Here is a 24,330-nt window from a genome sequence, read left to right as displayed (position 1 = left end):
TCGTCCTTCAACATCAAGTTCAGGATTCGATATTTCAAATGAATTACATTCATCTCAGCAATACGTACCAACTTCTGTTGCCAGAACCCATAATACAATAATCGAAAGATCAAATCCTTTACACAATTTTTGTTCATTTAGTAAGGCCGAACAACAATATAACACCGAACCAAACTATGGTGCTACACATATAGAATACATACCTACTGCTATATCCAGACGTCATAATAATAATGATATACATGACAATAACTCCAATAGTGAATTGGCGGACTATGAAAATTCATAAAATTTTATAATACTTTCATTTTTGTCATAATGTACTGTAGGTACACAACTGGATTGATGGTCAAGTGCCACCATGTAGCAGTTGTGGTAGATAGCTGATTATAAAAATAAATAATTACTAAATATATCAAGACTTTTAATTTAATATTAGTAAATGCTCCGTGGTGTCACCTGCCGCTCATGAGCGCATGTCTTGCTTCCATGAGCGCGAACACAGAATACCCTTATACAATTACCTTAATGACAAACAGCTATCCACATACCATAACTTAGATTGTAATATATAATAGCTAGAACAAGTTAGCTGGGAAGCTGTATGTATTACGCGTTGGTATATGAATCATTGTAATGTAATATATACTTACCTTAAACATACAGACAATCTCTCGGTAACAGGTATAGGCGATCGAAAATTAGTTTTGTTTTTCTTTATACATATGCGATTTTAGCAAATGACTTAACTTTTCAAATTTTTCATAGTCCATTCTGTAATAATCATAGAATTTTCGCATGTCGTATCTCAAATCATTAAACAAGTTGCTGAATTCACCATTTGTAGATCTTGTTCTCCATAAATTATGCACCCAGAATTGTCTTTTCGTCAAATTAGCACTTCTTATTTGTCTCTCTTCATCTTCAGCTAGAAGTGCTATTAAAACTAAATCCCAGTCAACCATAACGACACAACCAAAATCGAACACGCGCGGAGCAAAACTGATGGATGCCAGAGTGACTGGGCTTTCAGAAGGATGCCACGGCATGCCACGGAACGCCACGGGATGCCGCAGCACGCCGCGGGATGTTACAGCACGCCGCGGGTTGCCTCTGCACAACCTGCCGTGCCATGCCGTGCCACGCCGTCAGTGGGCGCCGGCCTTTAAGCCCCTAAATGAGAGTGACGTAACGGAAAATTATACAGATTATGTGCGGAATTTGGTCATCGGGTATGGTGTAAGTCAATGCTTTTACTGCAGACATATGAACCTGCAAATCCACATGAGATTGAATTGGATCACTACCCATATTTAGCCAAGACTCCACAAGATAATTTGCTTGAAAAGCTCCTATTGAAGAATGTCACAACTGAAAAAATTCTAGCATTGTAGAAGAATACCAAGGCTCAAAATGCCTCTGCCGAGTGGCATGAAATGAGATCATGTAGGATTATTGCTAGCATATTTTATGTACTTTGCCACAGTAAAACTTGCACTAAAAGTATATTACAAAAAATTTTTGCACCGAAGATTGTGCATACTCGAGCAATGGTTCATGGTTAAATCCATGAAACAATTGCTATTGCGAAATAGGAGGACAAGTATGGACTGTCAGTACAAGCATATGTATTGTTTATTTTCCTCTGAATCCATTTCTTGCTGCTTCACCAGATGGCTTATTGGGAGAAGACACTATCCAATGATAGTGTATTCTAGTCAAGTGTCCATATACTGCAAGAAATTGTAAAATAACTGATGTCTGTGTGCCTTATTTAGAGAGATGTAATGGGTAGTTTCTTTTGAAAGAGAAACATCCTTGACAATTTCGAATATCATATCAAAAATTGACCGCTCCAGCGGGGTTCGAACCCGCGTCGTCGACTGACCGTGTCGGCGCTCTAGCCAATTAAACTATGGAACGATGTACCCGCTAGAGCGAAATTTTTGATATGATGATTTTTATTTTCGGTTTAAGCGAACCATGGCGCCGTCTATAGTGAGTTCTTTACAGAGACCCGTAACTAAGTAACTAGTAAGCCCCCATCTCAAGAAGGTTGGTTAAAGACGATGAACGCAGTTAAGCGAATTTATAAAAATTACAACATTATGTGTCCGAAAGCTCAATCAAGATCCTTTAGAAAACTATTTCGGGTGCATTCGAAGCAGTTGTGGTTGTAATCCAAACCCCACTTCAATTCAATTTGTTGCAGCCTTAAAAACTAGTATAATTACCAATTTAATTACTAATAATATAAACAGTAACTGTCTGGATGATAAAAATGATATTTTAAGTAATTTTAAAGTATTCCTTGAAAAAGTTGAACCAGCAAAAAATGATGCAAACTCTTCTACACCTTTACCAGCGGAAATGTTATCTATAAGATCTACTTTTGAAGGTGTAGAAAAGTTTGATATACCTCAGTGTTCTGGAGAAATGCAAGCATGTGCATAATATGTGTGTGGCTTAATTGCTAAAAAGATGGCAGTAAACTGCGAGCCCTGTAAAACCATGTATGCTGATCCAAACACTGAGGTTTCCATCTATTTACGTCTTTTAAGGAATACGACGATGTAAAATTTTATTTAAAATATATCCAGCCAAGTTTCTGTAAAATGGTGGAAAATGCTGCCAAAATTATAAATAATTATTTAAATGAAAATTCGCATAAAAGAAAAATAAAAAAGACATACAAAATAAATGCGATTGTTTAAATAAAGATTAGCTGCAGGGGTGTAATGAACACAAGGATATAAATTACATTAACATAATCAAAAGCACAATTGAAATCTGCCTGAAACGGTTTTGCACCTTAAAAAATCGAGAATTTGTTGATAATGCATCAAAAAAAAATCGTTGATACGAAAAATAAATATATTAAAAAATGTTTAAAAAACTGTTATTATTCATTACCCCTACCCCTATTTATCACCCTTTACCCTTTAATAACGATACCGGGAAATTCTATAGGCGTTAGGGAAAATATTTATACTAATTTCTCTTACGCCTCTTGAAATTTCCGTATTAAAACCTATTAAAGATAAATACAATTCGAATTTCCCGCAATATCGAATAGTTACCGATGGCAGCAAGTGCAGCGCTAGTGTGCTTCTATGTAAGCAATTACACTCTATGAACTTGTCGTTCTTCCCGTTTAGGGTATATATGTTCTGTGATACAGTACTTTGGCTGACATTAAAAAACATAATAAATTAAAAATTACATTTGCTTTGTCTTCATTTCATCAATGTTAAAAAAACTGATCTTCTGGAATCAGATTTATCAAAGAGCTGTCATAATACCTAATTATGTGAACCATTGGGCTCAGAGTGGAGTACTGAGTTTTTTTATATGATTCAAATCCTGTGTAAAACTTAATAAAGGTGTTATTATTCTCATTTCTATTAATAGACCCATATGTGTGTTCATGGTAAACTTGAGTTTTTTGTATCAAATTCAGGTGCACTAGGTGAACATGCTGCTGAAGTGGTTTCAGTGTTCACTTCTTCTTCACGACCTATTGCCAGTGTAAGGTCTCTTTCAGTTTCTATAGTAACACTAGTACGAGATTCTTGAAATAGTTTCTTTATACATCTTCTCTCAAGACGATGCTGTCGTTCAAGGGCAGCTGGATTTTCTGGTTTTAAAGGGTGTCCAGCGGGAATTTTTCAACTTTAAATCAACGTTACTCATTTGTAAGCGGGGTTAGGGCCGCGGAGGGGGTGGCGTTAGAAGCGACGTTTCTGCGGATTTGTCAGTCGCCATGAGTCATTGGTCGGGCGCGCACCGCGCGTACGCGGTGGAACAATATTTGATGAACGGTAATTCGCCTATTCGAGCGCGTCGTGCTTTTTGTTTGCATTACAACATTCGGCGATTAAGCGATGGTCCGAGTACGCAGCTTATCAGAACGTGGGTGCAAAGATTTCGAGAAGAAGGGACAATGATCAATAGGCCGCCACCAGGACCGTCTACGTCGGCAGCAACACCAGAACGAGTGACACAGGTGCGTCAAGAAATTCTTAGAAATCCAAGGAAATCAGTAAGAAAGATTGCCGCCTCTACAGGCATTAAGAAGTCAACTGTGCACACGATTTTGAAAAAAAAACTAAAGCTTCATCCCTATAAAATGCAAATTGTCCAAAAATTGAATGAGAACGATTATGTTTCAAGGGAAAGGTACGCCAGAACGGCTTTGGAACGATTTCGAACCCCCAGAACACTTGGAAACATATTGTTCAGCGATGAGGCACATTTTCACATCGGGGGTTACGTAAACAAGCAAAATATGCGTTACTGGAATCCCAACAACCCAAAAGAACGTCATCAGAAAAGTTTGCACTGCCCTAAAACCACAGTATGGTGCGCCATCTCAGCTCAAGGAATAATCGGACCGTATTTTTTTAATGAGGGGGAAACTGTGAATTCCTCTGTATACTGCCGCATGATTGATGAGTTTTTGGTGCCGCAATTGCAAGTTTTTCCAGGGCGCAACAATAGGACACATTTTCAGCAAGATGGGGCAACCCCGCACACTTCCAGGGTGTCCATGTCGAAGTTAAGGGACATTTTCCCTGGAAAATTAATAAGCAAGTACGGAGACATAGCCTGGCCACCACGATCGCCTGACTTGACGCCCTGTGATTTTTTCTTGTGGGGATACCTCAAGTCTAAAGTGTACTGTAATAATCCCCGCACCATATCTGCACTGCAAGAAAATATCCGGCGTGAAATTGATGCAATCCCCCAAGCACTGTGTTGGCGCGTATTCGCCAATATGAGGGTTCGCTTACAAGAGTGTGTTGCGAGAAATGGACGTCACTTGGAGGACATTATTTTAAAAAAATAAAATCCGCAGAAACGTGCTTTGTTTTAAAAATATAATAAATATTTTGAGTTTATTAATATGTTTTTTATTTAAGTTTATAAAACAAAATTTTCCGCTGGACACCCTTTACCTTAGTAAAGCAGAAAACCGATGGTACAGCTGTCTTTTTAAGAAATTTGGCGAGCGGTTCATTACATAAAATAATAAACAAATCACAACATACGTTTACGAGTTGCAAAAAACTGAGATTACTCATGAGTATTTGTCAGTTACGGGTATCGATTGAATTTGGAACTGAATGCGATGACAGTATGAAAGAAAAGTTTTAGGAGGATTTCGATGCGGTAATAATGAGAATACCAGAATGTGACGAAATACACATTAGGGAGGACTTTAATGGACATGTGGGAAGAATGAATAACGGGTATGAGAGAGTGCATGGGGGCCGAGGTCACGGACCGAGACGGCGAAGCTCTACTGGAAGCAGCCTTGGCCTTTGACTTAGCAAAAGCCAAGACGTTCTATCAAAAACGGGAACAACATCTTATAACATACCGTACTGGTCTACACTCTACCCATATTGACTATATTATTTTAAGAAGAAACAGGCTAAAATCGGCCAAAGACTGCAAGGTAATACCGAGTGAGAGCCTTGTTTCCCAGCATAGGCTACTGCTCCTGGATTTAACCCTGGAAGTTCAGCGTTTAAATAAGAGCCCGAAGCCCCCAGTTAGAAAGAAATGATACAAAGTGGATGATAGGGAGATGGCTGCAGAATTCAGGGTAAGAGTTGTTGGTAAAATGATAGAGATGGGAGATATGACGGAGATAGGAGTAAACGAGTGCTGGAGTGAGATGGCAACGTGGGTAGGAAGTGTAAGCAAGGGATGTCTTTGGGGAAACGAAAGGAAAAAGGAAGATAAACAAGGATACATGGTGATGGAATGAGAAAATACAGACGATTTTGAAACAAAAAAAAGGGAGTTCAAGAGATGCAAATTGAGACGATTATGTGGCCAGTCCTCAGTCCTGATCTGAATTGCATTGAGCATTTATGGGACGTGCTCAAACGGAGGGTGCAAGTTAGAGATAAGGCTCCATCTAGAATCGTCGAGCTCAAAACTGCGCTAGTGGAAGATAGGAATACGATAGCTCAAGATTTTATCAAAAAATTGATAAAATCAATGAAAAATCGCATGCGAATTGTTATAAAAGCTATACAAAGTATTGAAAATTTAAATTTTCTTTAGTTTATCAAAAATAATTTTTCTATTCATTATGTTGTTGTTTTCATTTTTCTTCAGTTTTTATGTATTTCTGTCAAATTAAGTTTTATCAATAAATACTCAACCGATTTTTCTCAATAAGGATAGCATTTTTAAGAGAAAAGATTAGGCTTTCAAACAAACAAAAAAAAAACAAGAAAATCGGCTAAGCCATTTTCCTAAAAATCTAACTTTTATACCAATATACGGCTTGAATCGATTCAGTTGCACACGAGTGTATAAAGACCACAATGTAGTTGACTCATTTTTGGGTCTCATACTTCTTGAAGATGCTACAGCTCACTCTATGAACACATAATATTGTTCTTTAACGAGAATGACATTTCTTACAAATAAAACATGATTGGGTTTGCAGGATAGTGCAAACATCATGATGGGTCATTTCAACTCTTTATCAACACGGTTTCAAAGAGATATTCCGTATTTATATTTAGTCAAATGCATCTGTTACTCATTTCATTTATGTGCCTCCTCCAGATTTAATCAGAGATGTCTATAACTATATTAACACTAGCCCGAAAAGAAGTGCACTTATAAAAATTTTCAAGACTTTAAAAAAAACCCCTCAAAAGATACATTCAAAAATAAATGAGTCCAAAGTTTTTATTCGTCTGATAAGTCGTTAATCGTTCGTTTTACTGTTACCACCATATATTTTTTTTATTATTTGACAAAAGACGAATCTTTTAAAAATCATGGAATGAAGAAAACTTTTCGCCAAGAAAAAGATAAGCATATTTCTTTCACCGAAAGTAAAAAAAAAAATCATGATAATAAACGCGTACAAAATGTATATACAGATCAGATACAGAGAATGTATACACAGAATCTCCACCCGAAAAACGAATGTGTTTTAAAAACTGCTGAAATTTTAAACATAGCCAGGAGTTCGGTATACAATGTGCTCAAGGAGCACAAGGAGAATGAAAATATGAGCGCTCCAGAAGTTGCACATAAGGCAAATTATTAAAAGAAAATAGACGATTTCACTCTTTCGGCTATACGTCGACAAGTGCACGATTTCTTTTATTGAAATAAATCACCATCCTTGCAAGGTATTATTCTTATTTTACTTTTAACATTCATTTAACGTTTTTTAGTTCGACAAGACTTTAATGATTACTTATTCAGATAATTTTCAATATGTTTAGATTCTTCAAGCTGTAAATGATGACCCAGAACTCCCGCCGTTGTCTCGAAGTACTTTGTATAAAATATTAAAGCATCTGAACTTCAAATATATGACTAGAAAACGACGCAGTGCATTAATCGATTGTGGAGACTTAATTTTATGGCATCATCGGTACCTGTAGGTTTCGTGGATGGTGGAGAATTGATTTTAGATGCAAAAAAAGGAGTAGAAGATTATCAAAAGGAAATGAATGGCGACGAATATGAAAAATGGTTAAAAAACATTGTCTATAAATTAAAAGGAAATTCAGTACTTGTTATTGAAAATGCTCCGTACCACACCAGAAAATTGGAATCGTTACCTATTTCTACCTTGGCGTAAAGGTCAAATACGAGAGTGGCTTAAATCAAAGAATATAGTCTTTGATAACAAAATGTTAAAATCTGAACTAATGGAAATTGCACAGCAACATAAAAAAGCCCATGACAGGTATGTCGTCGATGACATGGCTGCTTAACGGTGAGGTACCATTTTGCGACTGCCTTCTTAACACTGCGAGCTAAACGCAATTGAATTGGTGTGGGCATAGGTAAAGGGCCATATCGCAAAAAACAATAAAAACTTTTAAAATGAACGAAGTGCGAAGTTTTTTCGAGGAAGGGCTTCGTCTAGTGACTCCCCAGCGCTGGAAAGATTGCATTAAACATATAATTGGAGTTGAAGACCAAATGGCCATATTGTCGACGACATTTCTGACAGACTTATTATTGAAGTAGGTGACGACTCTGACGATTCGGCACATTCAGGTATGGAGCCATTGCCTGATTCTGATTATTAATTTGCATGTGATTACTAAGATTAATAATATTTAAAAAAATAAGTGTTCATTTATCATATCTATACCATACCCAACCATAGTCAAGGTTGAAACTATTAGGGACTTGGAAGTAATGTTGGACAGTAAGTTACGGCTAAACAACCATATAGATCTAATATGTTCTAAAGCATTTAAGAATCTTGGATTTGTGTTACGGAACAGTAAAGAATTTAAATCTCCTGTTACTAAAATTACGCTGTTTAATTCTTTTGTGCGTAGCGGGTTAGAATACTGCAGTGTCCCTTGGAACCCACTGTATGATACTTACATCAAAAGAATTAAAAGTGTCCAGAGGAAATTTCTATGGCATCTAACCTACTCGTTTAATTTGGCAAAGAAAGTTAATTCGTACGAGAACAGACTCGCCTTCTTTAAAATGCAATCATTGGTGGATCGAAGACGCATGCTTGACATAGTTTTTCTTTATAAGATTGTTAATGGCTCTTTAGACGTACTCGAACTACTTTCATCGTTGAATTTTTCGATTCCATATAAGCTGCCAAGAATATCAAAGTCCCATAATTTTTTAAGATATTCGAAATTTAATACAAATTTAGGCAAAATGCTCCTCTAAATAGATTTGTAAAACAATTCATCGAAACTGCAAAAATCGATCAGCTAGACCTTTTTTCAGACAGCCTCTACAGATTTAAGAAAGAAATTACTATGTTATAGATAGTGGGTAAACATGTTAATTTTGTGTACAAGTTTTGATTTATTGTTTGATTATTAACTAAGTTTATGACATTTTTCTAATTGATATTATGCATTGGTTGTTTTAATTTTTATGACATTGTTGAATTAATTTTATATACATTTTTTTTCCAAATGATTTTAATTTTGCGATTATTTTTTAATCTTATTTATTGTCATAACTCATAGTTTTTAATTTAAATGACATTTTTAAATTGAATAACTTTATGTACAATTCTTATATCATTTGAGTAATCATGAATTATTTATTCTGTTCCCAAAACTATTCTGACTACTGGTTCTATTCTATATTGTTCTTTATTAACATTGCTTTCCTTATGTAAATAGAATATTTTTGCCAATGTAACTTACGCGGTCTTAATTTTACTATTATTCATTTGCATGTTGTCGTCACCTGTAATTGTGCTGGCACTTAGTTATATCTTTGTTGATTATAATATTTTATGTAGCAACAGTGTACAGTATGTTGGTGATCTTATAAATAAATAATAAATAATAATAATCTATACATTAGCTATACAGGTACATTATACAATGTGTCCGGTTTCCGATGTCCGATACTTTAAGGGGTTAAAATACAATTAATTTTATCGACAAATCAGGGATTAATGATTTTTTTTTGCCATCAATAAAAAAATGGCAGTACTTTAAAAAAAATTGTCGGCGGAGCATAGATGCTTGTATTAATTTAACAATATCTACACAAGTAGAAGACTTTCAAACACAAAAGTGGTCTCAAATGTTAGTTAATAGTGTAGACAATAAATCTAGATTAAAAATATTATTTTCTAATTTTTCAGTATTAGTAAAAAACATTTTTGAAAAAATAAATTAGACAAAAAATTGATGTAATTATTCAGATTCTTAGCTTTAAAAAAAAAACCATCGTGTTAACCATTTTTTTTTATTTGTTTTTATAATAATACAGGATATTTGCTATAAATGCACATTTAAATCTTAACTCTGAGTTAGATAGTTTCGGAGCTATGATAATTTGAATGTAACTGTTCAAAGTGCATATTAGATAACTGTACAGTTGTACACCTATTCCAGTGAGTAAGATAAATTCTTCAATAATTCAAGGAACCGTAAGCAAGCACAATAAGATCCTTTGTGTGAGCAGGTAAAAACGCTGTGCACAACAGTGCGAGCGAGACAGAATAACGGCTGTCTCCAGGTAAAAAGGGTGCAGTGTGCGCTTGTGCCGTCGAGCAGTCGTCCCTCGCTCTGCGTTGTGATAACATTCCTGTGCTGTTTTAACTAAATCTACTTACTTTACATAATTGTTGTTTGTTGTTAGACTTTGTTACGTTTTTTGTTTTGTTGTTGAACTGTTACTTTTTGTTAATTACAATGAACGAGTACTCAAGCCAGCATATCGCTGACATCCATTTCGTGTATGGATTGTGTGACGGGAGTGCAAATAGAGCTGTTGTAGAGTATGCACGAAGATTTCCTAACAGACGTACGCCGAATGCTCGCACTTTCGTGAGAATTCATTTGAGACTTGCGGAAAATGGAATAAGAAAGCTCGGTAACGAACGTACTCGTGTTTTGTCGCTCCAAGATGAACAGGAAATATTGCAAATGATTACTCAAGACCCTAGCCTGAGCATTAGACGCATAGCTAATCGTCTCAGTCTATCGAAATGGTCGGTGTGGAGAATTTTAAAAAGAGAAGGATTACATCCTTACCATTTTCGAAGGGTGCAAGAAATACTGGAACCGGATTGTGTAAGAAGAGCAATTTTTTGTTCGTGGATATTGAGAGAAACGCGATATGATCCAAACTTTTTAAAAAGAATTATGTGGACAGACGAGGCCACTTTCACGCGATCGGGGTATACGAACTACCGTAACGAACACCTTTGGCTTCAAGAAAATCCACATGCGATCCGCCCAAGTTCTTTTCAACACAAATTTTCTGTTAACGTTTGGGCCGGAATGATTGACGACACTCTAATTGGACCAATCATTTTACCGGAGACAATGAATAGCCCAAGATTTCTAAATTTCCTGGAAACGGATTTTTTGGATGTTCTATTGGAATTACCATTGGCCTACAGGACCAGAATGATTCTGCAATTAGATGGTGCTCCGGCACACTTCGCGCTTCGTGTGCGTAATCATTTAAACGCACACTATTCGTCGTGGATCGGACGCGGAGGAACAATTGCTTGGCCACCGCGGTCGCCAGATTTAACACCTCTTGATTTTTTTTTGTGGGGCACACTCAAACGAAGAGTGTATGTAAATGTGCCAAATACACGAGAGGAGTTAGCAGAAAGAATAATACAAGCAGCAAACGAATTGCGAGAAGACAGGGCAATGATCCAGCGCTCTACGCAACACGTTGCACTAAGAGCAACAGCATGTCTGCAGAGACAAGGAGGTCACTTTGAGCAGTTTTTGTAACTATTTTGCCAAATTAAATGCAATTGATATAAATTATTTTGTTTTATTTCATTTGCTAGTATATCCACGCTTTTCAAGTAAGTATGTTTACACTGTCATAGCTCCTAAACTATCTAACTCAGAGTTAAGATTTAAATGTGCATTTATAGCAAATATCCTGTATTATTATAAAAACAAATAAAAAAAAATGGTTAACACGATAGTTTTTTTTTTAAAGCTAAGAATCTGAAAAATTACATCAATTTTTTGTCTAATTTATTTTTTCAAAAATGTTTTTTACTAATACTGAAAAATTAGAAAATAATATTTTTAATCTAGATTTATTGTCTACACTATTAACTAACATTTGAGACCACTTTTGTGTTTGAAAGTCTTCTACTTGTGTAGATATTGTTAAATTAATACAAGCATCTATGCTCCGCCGACAATTTTTTTTAAAGTACTGCCATTTTTTTATTGATGGCAAAAAAAAATCATTAATCCCTGATTTGTCGATAAAATTAATTGTATTTTAACCCCTTAAAGTATCGGACATCGGAAACCGGACACATTGTATACGTATATTTTATAAATTATATATGTTGATTGGTAATGTCAGATACTCTTTTGATGTCAAATCTGATCTGTTTGGTTTTAAATGTATTATATTTGAATTACTTTTGGAATGTTATTTTATTTGTTTAGATTGAATTGTGTTGTATTATGATTCTATGAAAATCGCTTTAAGAAGTAACATGTCTAGGTTATCTGACATAACTTTTGTATTTTTATATAAATTTTAAAATGATTACGTTTAATAAAAATAAATTCAAAATGTTTAAGTAAAACTAAATAGTTTACTAATCAGTCTTTAAGTGTCTTTTTGAATTGAAAGTGATCCCATCAGCCACATCTACCATTCCAGAATATAGCATATACACTCAGCGGCACGTAATCTTGGCCAAACTTATAACATGCGATAACAAATTTTTAAGTGTGTCTAACTTTGTTCTTATTGTATAAGTGAGTAGAAATAATGTTTACATTATTCCTAAGAGGGTTATTAACTGAGTTGAAGTTCATTTTGGTTTGGGTTCTGAAATTTAGTTGAATCGTGTCATTTATCCGACGAACTTTACGTTTTGAATTGTGTTCTGGAATTTGCAAGTGTTAAGTTGTCGAAGTTCTTTGGTTTTATTGTGATAAATAAACATCTCAAGGTGCCTAAATATCCATAAAAATGCCTTTGTCACCAAGTCAGATAGCACAAGCAGTGGCATTAGTCGAACAAGGGATGACCCATCGTGAAGTGGCTACTATCCTTAACGTACCGCGTTCTTCGATGCAATATGCACTAAAACGGTACCAAGAGACTGGCCTCTGCACACGCAGACCAGGTAGTAGTGGTGTACGTTGCACGTCAGCCCATGACGACCGCTTTATTGTGTTAGAGATTTTAAGAAATCGCTTCCTTACTGCTGTCGACATCCAGCAGCGGCTTCAAATCTCCAGGAATGTAAATGTTAGTGAGCGTACAGTGTGAAGATGTATAGAGGAAGTTAATTTAAGGGCAAGAAGACCAGCCCGTGGCCCACAGTTTCTCCCACAGCATAGAGCAGCTCGACTTCAATTTGCCCGCGAACATGCTAACTGGTCTCATGAACAATGGGCAAGGGTTTTGTTTATGGTCGAGTAAATTAACAATGTGGAGTCACACAATGTAAAGTATAAAGCATGTAGTGTGTTATAAAATAGTAATTGGAGCATGTAGCATAAAAAAAAACAAAACATAGTCATAAATAATTATCTTAATGATTAACCTACACTATATCTCTCTACTACATATATATCTCTCACGGTCAGTTTTGGACTCACCATCGAATTAGAGAAGCTTTAGTTCGTAATTTAAAGCATGAAATGTTGAAAATAATAAGCCTCAACACTTGAAAATTAAAATGTAAATAAAAAGGCATGGGCGCTCAAGAGCCTACGGATGTTAAAATTTAAAAAAAAAAGACCATCACTTTTTATTGACAAAAGCATTTAACCAGTAAAAAAAACATCCAGCCTATACACAGGGATACTAGTAATTCGATAAATTCCTTTAAGGGCATGATAGTATATAACATAAGCTATGAATTTATACCTATACTGCCTATACAAATATTGACCGTTCATGAGAAATTTTGAAATTTTGTAATTGTCAAAAAAATCCAGAATTTCGACTTAAGTCAATTTTTAAAAAATTTGTGCTTTTTTTTCTTATTTGCAATTAGTACTGAGGCTACGTGCCAATTCATTTTTAAAACAAATAAAACCGCGAAATTTTGCAATGGTTTCGCCAAAATATCTAAAAACTTGCGTTACTATGAATGATTGCTTTATTTTCTTATTGTTTAGAAAGCCAATAAAAAAAAAAACAATAAAAACTAAGAAGTGTACAAAATCTAAAGAAAATTCCTCACCTATCTAGCTAACTAATAAGATAAGAAAATTTAAAATAGTTCGCTTTACTCGAAAACAAGAATTAACTGCAGTATCATATATTATAGATGACCTACCGTTAGATGAATTGGACCATATTCGTGACTTATCATTAACAGTAAACTTCGGTTTAATCTTTATATTGACAAAATCGCTAAACAGGGCTTCAAAGCACTCGGTTTCGTCATGCGGAATTGGAAGGAATTTAAAAAATCGTCTACCATACTTACGATCTTCAACTCACTGATACGTAGTAGCCTGTAGTACTGCAGTGTTGTGTTGAACCCACACTATGACATCTACATAAAGCGCGAAATTGTCCAAAAGATTCTTGTGGAACTTGTCATTTAAATATAATTTGGCTAAAGTATTACCGTCTTACGAGGATCGACTGCATCATTTCCACTTAAAACCACTTTATTCTTGACGAAAGCTGCTGGACAACTTGTTTCTGTACAAACTAATAAACTATTAGTTAAATGTGCCTAGAAGATTGTACAGACTGAATAAGTATGTCCCGTTTGCACAAAAGTTCGCGCGTACTAACTTCGGACGGTTCTCTCCCTTAAATAGAATTTTTGAAACGTATAACGCTATCCACAACTTAAAATCATCTTGTGGTACTACAGATTACGATGAAGGAGATACGAGAAATGATATAGATATTTTCTCCAATCCCCTTCAGAAAATCAAAAACTACATTGGGCAGACGTTATAATAATATATTAAGATATAGCTTATAAGTAATTCTGTAAATTTACTATCACTGAATTTTAATAACAGCTAACTACATATAATGTATTGTAATTTACTAATCTTAACTTGACATTTTAATTTTATACCACTTTTACTAACCCTTATTGACATTAATTGTTGTGAACGATATACAAATTTATAAAAAATAATTTTAGATTTTTCTAGCACCATCAGACTCACACTTATTCTATAAGCTAAAAACTTTTTTGGGCAGACAGAAATTTAACACAAATGATGAATTCATAGCCGCTGTAGAGTAAAGAAGTATTTTGCGGGCCTCGAAAAAAATCATTTTATGGAAGGCATTACTGCTTTAGAAGAGAGCGCGTAGAGGTTCACGGAGACTATGTCGAAAAATAAAATTAATTTTATCACGAAAAGTTAAGTGTTTTCTTATTAGGCTAGTTACTTATCATCCCACCCTCGTAGACCAATGGTTGTTTGGGGAAAGTTTTGCAGAGAAGCTGAAAGCTTCAAAAGCCATTAAAAAATCTGGCCAAGAAATAATTTTAAATAAATGAAAGAAATCACAGCAACAGACACAGCGAACGCCTTTAACTACAAGGGTCCGGTGATGAATCAATACAGAGGTCAGAGAATCCACACCAGGCCACAACGCTACTACCAGAACAAGAAACGTCGAGCGCAATTACCCACACCACAGAAAATACGGTCCAAAGCACCTCCGAGATCAATCTCCGGAAGCAAATCCTCAATCGACTCAATCAGGGGAAATGCAATTTACGCACTAGCCCCGGCACCTAAGGGCAACGGGAGTGTGGAGCTCTCAGCCTAATGTGCAATGCCAGACTATCCACAAAAAATCGCAATTAACCCAGGTTAGTCAGCGGTATTCACTATGTTATCTATGTATATGTTTATCCAATAAATGTCAATATAGATCTATCTTCTCTTCGATTGAAAAAATCTTTGAAGTTGGCTTCACATAAACTAGATAATAAAATTCATAGCAACGGAATCAGTCCCATACTGTAAAATACTGGTACTTATTATTAAGGACTGGTAATTATTATTCAGGACTGACCTATGCAATACTCGTAATATGAACAATAAAATTTGTATTTACATAATTCGTAAAATTTATAGAAAATGTTTTTGTGCTACAAACACCTCGTGTGGTATTAACAATTTAAAATCAGTGCTATAATGTGAAGAAAAATAAAAAGGATAATAATGTTAACACATCTTACAACTTACTGAAATTTCAGATGACTCAGAATGTGACAAGAAGTCTATAAAAAGTCTCCCAAATATATAAGATTGGTAAACATAACGCTATTTTCAGAAACATAGATAGATCAAATAGAAATCTCAATAATTTCTAATGAATATATCTTTATCATTATAAAAAAAAAAAATTATTATTATTCCACTATTTAATTATTTTGATATTTTCTTTCTATTTTTGGGGTCTAAACTTTTAGTATATAATTAATGTAATCATTTTAATAATCTATTTCATATAATTAAATATTATTAATGAAGTATAATTTTAATACGTACGCGGTAAGTCCGTAGAACAGGTTGGCAACAGTAATAGGGTTGACGTGGCTATAGTCACTTAAAAAGAAAACAAGATTGTAAATCTAGCATCCACAATCCAGAAAACAATACATTTCTGTTGATTGTCCTTTTGTTGCGGCGGAATATAATCGACAAATGGATGGTGTCGACCTATTAGATTGTGTTATGAGCCATTACAAAATCAAACTCCGTAGTAAACGTTGGTATCTACGAATTTTTTATCATTTCTTATATTTGGCTATCTGTAACGCATGACTTCTGTACCGCAGAATATTGGCTGAAAAGGGTAGTACCAGCTTCGCTGCCAGCTCCGCATATTTGCGGGACGCAGGGTTAGCGCGGAGTGCCGGCCCCGCAAATATGCGGAGTAACGCCGCTCGGTTTGTATGAGTCAGTACGCGCCCGGCTCTGCACTTGGCGACACGTTTATGCGGTGGCTCTACGCTTGAAAGATTTAAATTTAAGTTACGAGTTGCGGTTTTTAAATATTGACTTTTAGTGCGACGTGAATAAGATTCAAATATGGATGACGAAGCCGGACCGTCACGGCCAAAACGATGCAAAATGCCTATAAATTATAATATGACGGATAGCGACATTGAAGACCAGCTCTTCAGAGATGATAGCAGTGATGAGGAGTACAATTTTGAGGATCTTGATTTTTCATCAGATGACGAAGAAGAGGCCGCTGACCAGCGGCTTATTCAGCAAAATGCGGCTATGGATTTGGTGCCACTGTCGCAACTTCCGAGCCCATCAGAAGCGTTACAACCGCCAGAAAGCGCAGCTGCATGTACAGTAGGATGGACCTCAACATGCGAGTTGCGAAATATAGATTTCACGAAACAGAATGCGTTTTTCGGCAACCCTGGTACAACTCCTATTTCATTTTTCAACTTCTTCTTTGAAAATGATTTTCTCTCCATGATTTGCGAAAGAACTAATGCTCAAGCTGCTAAATTATTAGAAAATAATACAACATTAAAAAATTCAAGAATAAATTATTGGAAGGAATTGAATATTCCTGAGCTAAGAATATTCTTGGGCTTATTATTTCACATGGGATTTATTCAACTGTCCCGATTACAAGACTACTGGAAAACTAACCGTTTATTTTCAATACCTGTCTTTGGGCAATATATGAGTAGAAACAGATATCTGCTCATAATGAGATGTCTCCACTTCAGCTCAGAGACAGGGAATGAAACAGACCCACTATTCAAAATACGCTCCATGATTGACTATTTCAATAATAAAATGGATAGTTGTTATTATCCTGCCAAAGAATTGTCTTTAGACGAAAGTATGGTGCTATGGAGAGGGCGTCTTAAATTTAGACAATATATCAAAAATAAAAGACATAAGTATGGAATAAAACTGTATATGCTGACTGAACCAGATGGTCTCATTCTCAAGTTTCGTGTTTATGCAGGAAATCAAGACATTGAAGTGGCAGGAAAAGGACACGCGCAAAAAGTAGTGATGCAATTGATGGAAAAGTATCTTGAAAACGGACACTCATTGTATATGGATAATTATTACAATAGCTTCCGCTTAGCAAAGTGTCTTTTAGAACATAAAACATACTGTACTGGAACCTTACGTAAAGATTTGAAGGAAAATCCACGGGAAGTGTATCAAGAAAAACTGAAAAAAGGTTTCAATATATCGCGATTTCAAGAAAATGTACACATCGGAAAATGGAAAGACAAACGCCCACTGATGTACATCACCACAGAATATACAGACAGAATGGTGCCAGTTGCCAATAAACGTGGCCAGATCAGTGAAAAGCCAGAAGCCATTGCAAAATATAATGAGTTTATGTCTGGAGTTGATAGACAAGACCAGTTGCTCGCATTTTATCCATGTGAAAGAAAAACACTTCGTTGGTATCTCAAGTTAGCAATCCATACCTTTCAACTTCTCTTTTTAAACTCATACAAAATGTACAATAAATATTCTGGTAAACCGAAAATGACACTCTATGATTACCGTTTATCTGTGATAAATGAGCTGTTACCCGAAAAAAATACTACAGTCGTTGCTGGTTCAAGCAGAGCAAGAAATAGTCGAGAAGTGCTGCACAAAATAAGTAAAATTACTGAAAGAAATTCCAAAGGATTTGTCAAGCGTAAAATGTGCCGAATGTGCTCGAAAGCGCAAAAAAAACGCAAAGACTCTATGTGGCATTGCGAAATGTGTCATGACAAACCTGGTCTTTGCTTTGAATGTTTCGATGAATACCATTTATCAATTTAAATTTTAGTTCATTTTTTATTTAGTTACCAAATGTTTGATATTTTTTGTAATTAAGCATTATGATCATATTTTGGAAGTTTTATTTGCTATAAATGTTTATTTACATAACGATAATACGGCGTTCTGTTTATTATGATTATTTGTTGATTTTGCAAAATTCTAGTATTATTTGGATTTTTTAACCCTTTATATCACCTTGTGACATAACTGTAACAAACCAATTCATTGCTCATAAAATTTCAAATTGATACTTTATTCCATTTTAAGTCAATGTTTCACGACGGTAACAGACTGCTCGCTGAAATTGGTGCATTTGTGAGTTAATAGATGGCGTTACTTACATCAAATATTGTTCGAAAATTAGTAACCGCCAATTTGTGGAATTTGTTTGCGAATGACAGTTACAAAAATAAAAATAAAATATAATAACTAAGTGAAATACGAATCTGTATCGTGAATCTAGTAGGTAAGTCTATGGTTTTAACTATTTATCGTTAGTCACTTATAATATTTCGTAATTTGTGACAAAATCATAAAATTTTTGTTTGTAACATTTCTGTTACATTGCGTAATAATGCTCCCATAGTGCAGTATACTGACCGTTTCTTTATTATTTGACAGAATGGCTTCCAGAAGCTTAGGGGAAGATGAAATTACGCAGTACCTCTTTGATTATGAGGCTAGTGAGGATGGATTTGATGGTGACGATGACAGCGTTGCGGACCCATCTTTTATTCCCGATCTGGAGTCCCCCTTTGAAGAGGGACCTTTTGAAACGGTTGAAGGATCGAGTATCGACGGAATTATTGAGAACCTTGAGCACGATGTAAGTACTTCTCAACACCTAGACACCACGGAACCTTCTCTTAAGCCAGGACCGTCGGTACGTCGTCAAAGCAAGCCTAAACTGAATGTACGCTGGAAAAAGAAGAACCTGGAACTAAATGACCACCAGATCCATTTTACGGGCGATGAAACCTTGCCACCAGAGTTTTTAGACCTCAATAGTCCTATCCAGTTCTTTTTTAAACTTTTTCCCAAAGAATTGATTGAAGAAATTGCCAATCAAACTAATCTGTATATTGTTCAGAAAGATCCGAGTATGGCTTTTCGTGTTACTGAAACTGATATACAACAATTTATCGGACTTGTATATATTATGTCGTTAGTACATCTTCCAAGGGTAACAAAGCATTGGAGTGGTAATTTAGGAACACCCCTGGTACAAAATACAATGCCAGTTAATAAATTTGAAAAAATCAGGCGTTTCATACATTTCAATGATAATTCAAAAAATGTTCCTCGCGATCATCCTAACCACGATCGAATTTTTAAGATTAGACCGGTCGTAAAAAAATTAAATGATATCTGCCAAAATGTGCCATATGAAAAGTATCTTTGTATTGATGAGCAAATTTGCTCTACCAAAGCAAGACACAATTTGAAAAGATATAATCCTAAAAAGCCGAATAAATGGGGTTACAAAATCTATGTCCTAAGTGGTGTAAGTGGATTTGCATACAAATTTGAGCCGGAAACAGGAGCAGAAAATAAAGTTGAGTTTACTGAGCCTGATTTGGGTGCTGCATCAAATGTTGTTGTCAGACTTTCACGTGAAATACCTCGAAATAAAAATTACCGCTTATATTTCGACAATTATTTTACGTCTTTGTCACTCTTGGAATACCTGTCTAAACAAGGCATACTAAGTCTTGGTACCGTCCGACGTAACCGAATACCAGACTGCAAACTGCCAACGGATAAAGAGATCTCAAAAAAAGAACGTGGCTACTCGGTGGAGTACGTTGGTAGCGTCGAAGGAACGGAGATATCCACAGTCGCCTGGAAAGACAATAAAGTTGTTACACTTGCATCAAGTTTTGTGGGTGAGCTACCCAAGTCACAAGTCACAAGGTACGACAAGGTGAATAAAAGATATATGACCATTGACTGCCCAAAGATAGTTGGGGAATATAATCGCCATATGGGCGGCGTCGATTTGATCGACAGCATAATGGGTCGATATAAAATAAAACTACGAAGCAAAAGATGGCAGGTCCGGATGTTTTACCATTTTTTAGATCTTGTCATGTCCAATGCTTGGCTGTTATATAAAAGAGTACACAAAATAAAGAACCCACAAGACAATCTGTTATCGTCAGCAGATTTTCGCGAAGAGATCGCTACGGTGCTCTGCAAAATTGGGACAAAAGCAGTTGCAACAAGGAGAAATATTGAACCTGAAATCCAGGCAAAAAAACGTAAGGGTCCAGCCCAATATGTCCCTCCAACAGCTGTGCGACAGGACCAAATTGGGCACTGGCCTGTATGGGCCGAAAAAAGGATTCGCTGCAAGTATCCGAACTGTGTTGGCGTATCACAAACCATTTGTGAAAAGTGTGGCGTAGCATTGTGCTACAATAAGCAGAATAACTGCTTTAAAGCATTTCATACGTCCTAGAGTTACTGTTCTTACATAATTATTACCTAGGACGTAGAGGAACATTATGAGTCAATGTAACATATCTGTCACATTCCCTATTTTTTAAGTTTTTTAGCTTTTATTAAAAAATAATTAAAAACTAAAAAATACGTGTCTTTTTATTTATTAAGACGTACTAAAAAATCGACAATCTAAATTAATATTTTTCATTGAGTTATAAAGGGTTAATTCTTTTTTGTGAGTTTAGGAAGCTGTGATTATTTTTAGAGATTTTTGTATTTATGTTTAATTAGAATGCTGTAGTTGAGGTATTTTTTACGCAATTAAAGTCGCTTTTAGATATTTTTAAAAAATTTGTACTTATTTTTGTAACATTATCACACCATTATCCTGTGAAAGACTTAAGTAAATGTTACCAAGGGTATTAAAATTAAATAAAATACTATTATCTTATATTAAAATATCATAGATACTTTTAAATAAACCGTATAACATTAAATAAACTACTCCGCAAAATTGCGGAGTTGGCACTGTGATTAAAATTTTCAATCTCAGTGCCAGGCCCGCAGATTAGCGGACTTTTTTTTTCTTTATTTTTCTTAGTAAAAACTTCTAAAAGTAGTTAAATATTTCCAAAATAATATTATTGAAACGTTCCTCATACAAATTTTCCAAAAAAAAATCATTGGATTTCCCCATGATTTCATCATAATTGAGTAGTCCACTTGCAAACCACGCTATGTTAAAAAAACAACATTTTTTTCCAATGGCGGCAATCGGTTAAGTACTTAAAATATTAACATGTGTATTTAACAATACTATGTTAAAACTCGCTATAGTAGGAATAAAATGCGATTGAATTCTTCATACTCTTGCAAAAGTCGTTATGTTGATCGGCAGTCCACTTTCAAAAATCGCTAAGTTTGTATTAACTTGCAAACGACGCTAAGTTGCGTGGTAACTCGTGCAAAAGCCGCCATCTTGAGCCAGTAGCCCAGTACACATAATACTGTCGAAGTGCATGCACGCGTTGCTTTGTTTAGATACTACAGGCTTTCAAAAACGAGGTACTTTGTATTAAAATTATCATGGAATGTCAAGAAAAAGAAGTTGTTTTGGCACCAAACAGAAAAGGACGTAAAAAGATAGCTGATAAATCTACATGGAAGAGAGAATTTGAGAAGTCAAAACGGTAAGATTTTATTGTTACCTTTTTTAAGTAGTATATATATATTTGCTGGGGATATTTTTAAACGGTTTTATTTAGCTCACCCCGTTTGTTTTATTTTTTATTTATTATTTATTCTTGGGTCAAATTTAGTAATTCAAATTTCACCCTCTTCCTGTCAACCGATTAATCTGAAATTTTGTATACACTTTGGATTTTGGTGACAATACAATTATGTTTATTCATTATCATTATAAATTCAAGATGGCCGCCGCTACAAAATAGCGGATAATTCATGTTTTATTAATCCCATCAATATGGGTATCAAATGAAAGGGCTCAACAAGCAGAATACAATATACTATAAAAAATTGAAATACAAGATGGCGGCCGCTACAAAATGGCGGATAACGTAGGTTTTATCGATCCCATCAATATGGGTATCAAATGAAAGTGCTCAACCAGTATAATCAATGTACTATATAAAATTAAAATCCAAGATGGCGGCCTCTACAAAATGGCGGATAACTTAGGTTTTATCAATCCCATCAACATGGGTATCAAATGAAAGGTCTCAACAAGTAGAATACAATTTACTATGCAAAATTGAAATCTAAGCTGGCCGCCGCTACCAAATGTCTGATAACAATTTTTTATCAATCCCACCAATATGGGTATCAAATAAAAGGGCTTGACAAGAAGAATACAGTGCACTATACAACCTCAATATTTAAGATGGGCCTTGCAATAATGAAGCACTAAATGAATTAAACAGAATGCGAAATAAAAACTAAAAACTAGAAAATAAAAATAAGTAAAAAAACTTTTTAAGTTAAACGGTTTTATGTTAAAAATACATTGCAATGTTTAAGATAAATGTACTAAAAACCAAAAAATAATAAAATAGATACAGTCGTGGGAATTATAAACATATGCATAGACTAGACTAAAATAAAACCGTGGGGCACGTCAATTGTCTACAAATTATCGACTTAATGTGCGATAGAAGAATCGTTTAATTCGTCGTTAAAATAGGCAGTTGGCCCGCAGACGGTGAGGAAATTACTTACTATTTTCTTGCTCATGGAAATTCCAATAGTTATACACTCCATGTAAATAAAAGAGATGTTTCAACTAGTTTATCGTTGGACATTCACACTGCTGACTGGCGAGGAATCGTTTCACTGCTCGTAGTTTGTCTTTAATCGACAAAACATATGATAAAAGTACTACTCGCTCACCACTATGAAACCCTAAAACTCGCTTATAATCGAGCTTGCTAGCTTGTTTCCACATTCTAGCCCTACTTATCACACGTCCATCGTTGTCGGTTGAACAACTGCCTAATTATAGTGTAACATTACAAAACAAACATTTTAATCAACGATTGTAGACAATTGACGTACCCCACGGTTTTATTTTAGTCTAGTCTATGCATATGTTTATAATTCCCACGACTGTATCTATTTTATTATTTTTTGGTTTTTAGTACATTTATCTTAAACATTGCAATGTATTTTTAACATAAAACCGTTTAACTTAAAAAGTTTTTTTACTTATTTTTATTTTGTCTGTTGTTAGTTATTAAAGTTTTTATCTGTTTTGTTTTAGACATATGCCTAAGGGCTTGCCAGTTATACCACAATGTGAACATGGAAATTCAAAACAGGGATACCAGTGTAACGAGTTAACGGTTCAAGACTACAGTAAATTTCATCGGAATTTTTATTCAACTTCAGATAAAGTTACGCAAGATACATTTTTATTAAAATACTGTACAGCACAAACTCCTAAAAAAGAAAGTAAGAAAAAAACCCAGACTATATGTTATTTTATACCAAAGCACGAAAATTTGGCTGTAAGACGCCGCGTCAAATTAGTTAAGGTGTGTCAAAAAGCAATGACTACAATTCTGGGAATCTCTAGGGACAGAATACAAAGAATTTGTAAACAGCATTTAATGACAATGGCAATGCCGAAAGAAAGAAGAGGAGGCGATAGAAAGTCCAATCTGTATTCTGATCGCACAGAATCCGTAAAATCGTATTTAAAGGGACTTAAAGCTTTGGAATCGCATTATGTAAGAGATAGATCTACTGTGCAATACCTGAGCAGCGATCTAAGTATAAAAAAATTACATAAACTTTACAACGATGACGCTCAGAATGTGCCGGTGAAATATGAAAATTTTCGACGTATTTTTAACAAATACTTTAATTTGAGTTTTAAGTCTCCCGCTACAGACGCATGTTCTAAATGCATCCAATTAAAAGAAGTTATTAAAAGAGAACGCGACACAGCAAAAAAACAGCTTCAAATAGCTCAGCTTCGTATTCACAAGCTAAAGGCCAAATGCTTTTACAAAAGCCTCAAAACACAAGGCGATAACGAAATAATTTTCTCTTTTGACTGTCAAAAGAATTTGGTTTTACCAAAAGTGCC

General features: G+C 35.1%; 2 protein-coding genes across 2 annotated transcripts; both read left to right on the top strand.

Annotated features, from left to right (window-relative positions):
• Positions 1-16,580: 16,580 nt before the first annotated feature.
• Positions 16,581-18,278, top strand: LOC123663076 (piggyBac transposable element-derived protein 4-like). The gene has a single exon (XM_045597814.1). The coding sequence runs from the start codon at positions 16,581-16,583 to the stop codon at positions 18,276-18,278; it is 1,698 nt and encodes a 565-aa protein (XP_045453770.1).
• Positions 18,279-18,900: 622 nt separating this feature from the next.
• Positions 18,901-20,739, top strand: LOC123663075 (piggyBac transposable element-derived protein 3-like). The gene has a single exon (XM_045597813.1). It carries the CDS (start codon positions 18,901-18,903, stop codon positions 20,737-20,739), a length of 1,839 nt encoding a protein of 612 aa, XP_045453769.1.
• The last annotated feature ends 3,591 nt before the right edge of the window (positions 20,740-24,330 follow it).

This window comes from Melitaea cinxia, chromosome 19, assembly GCF_905220565.1.
Source record: "Melitaea cinxia chromosome 19, ilMelCinx1.1, whole genome shotgun sequence".
Lineage (NCBI taxonomy): Eukaryota > Metazoa > Arthropoda > Insecta > Lepidoptera > Nymphalidae > Melitaea > Melitaea cinxia.
This window is presented reverse-complemented; position numbering and strand designations above follow the sequence as displayed.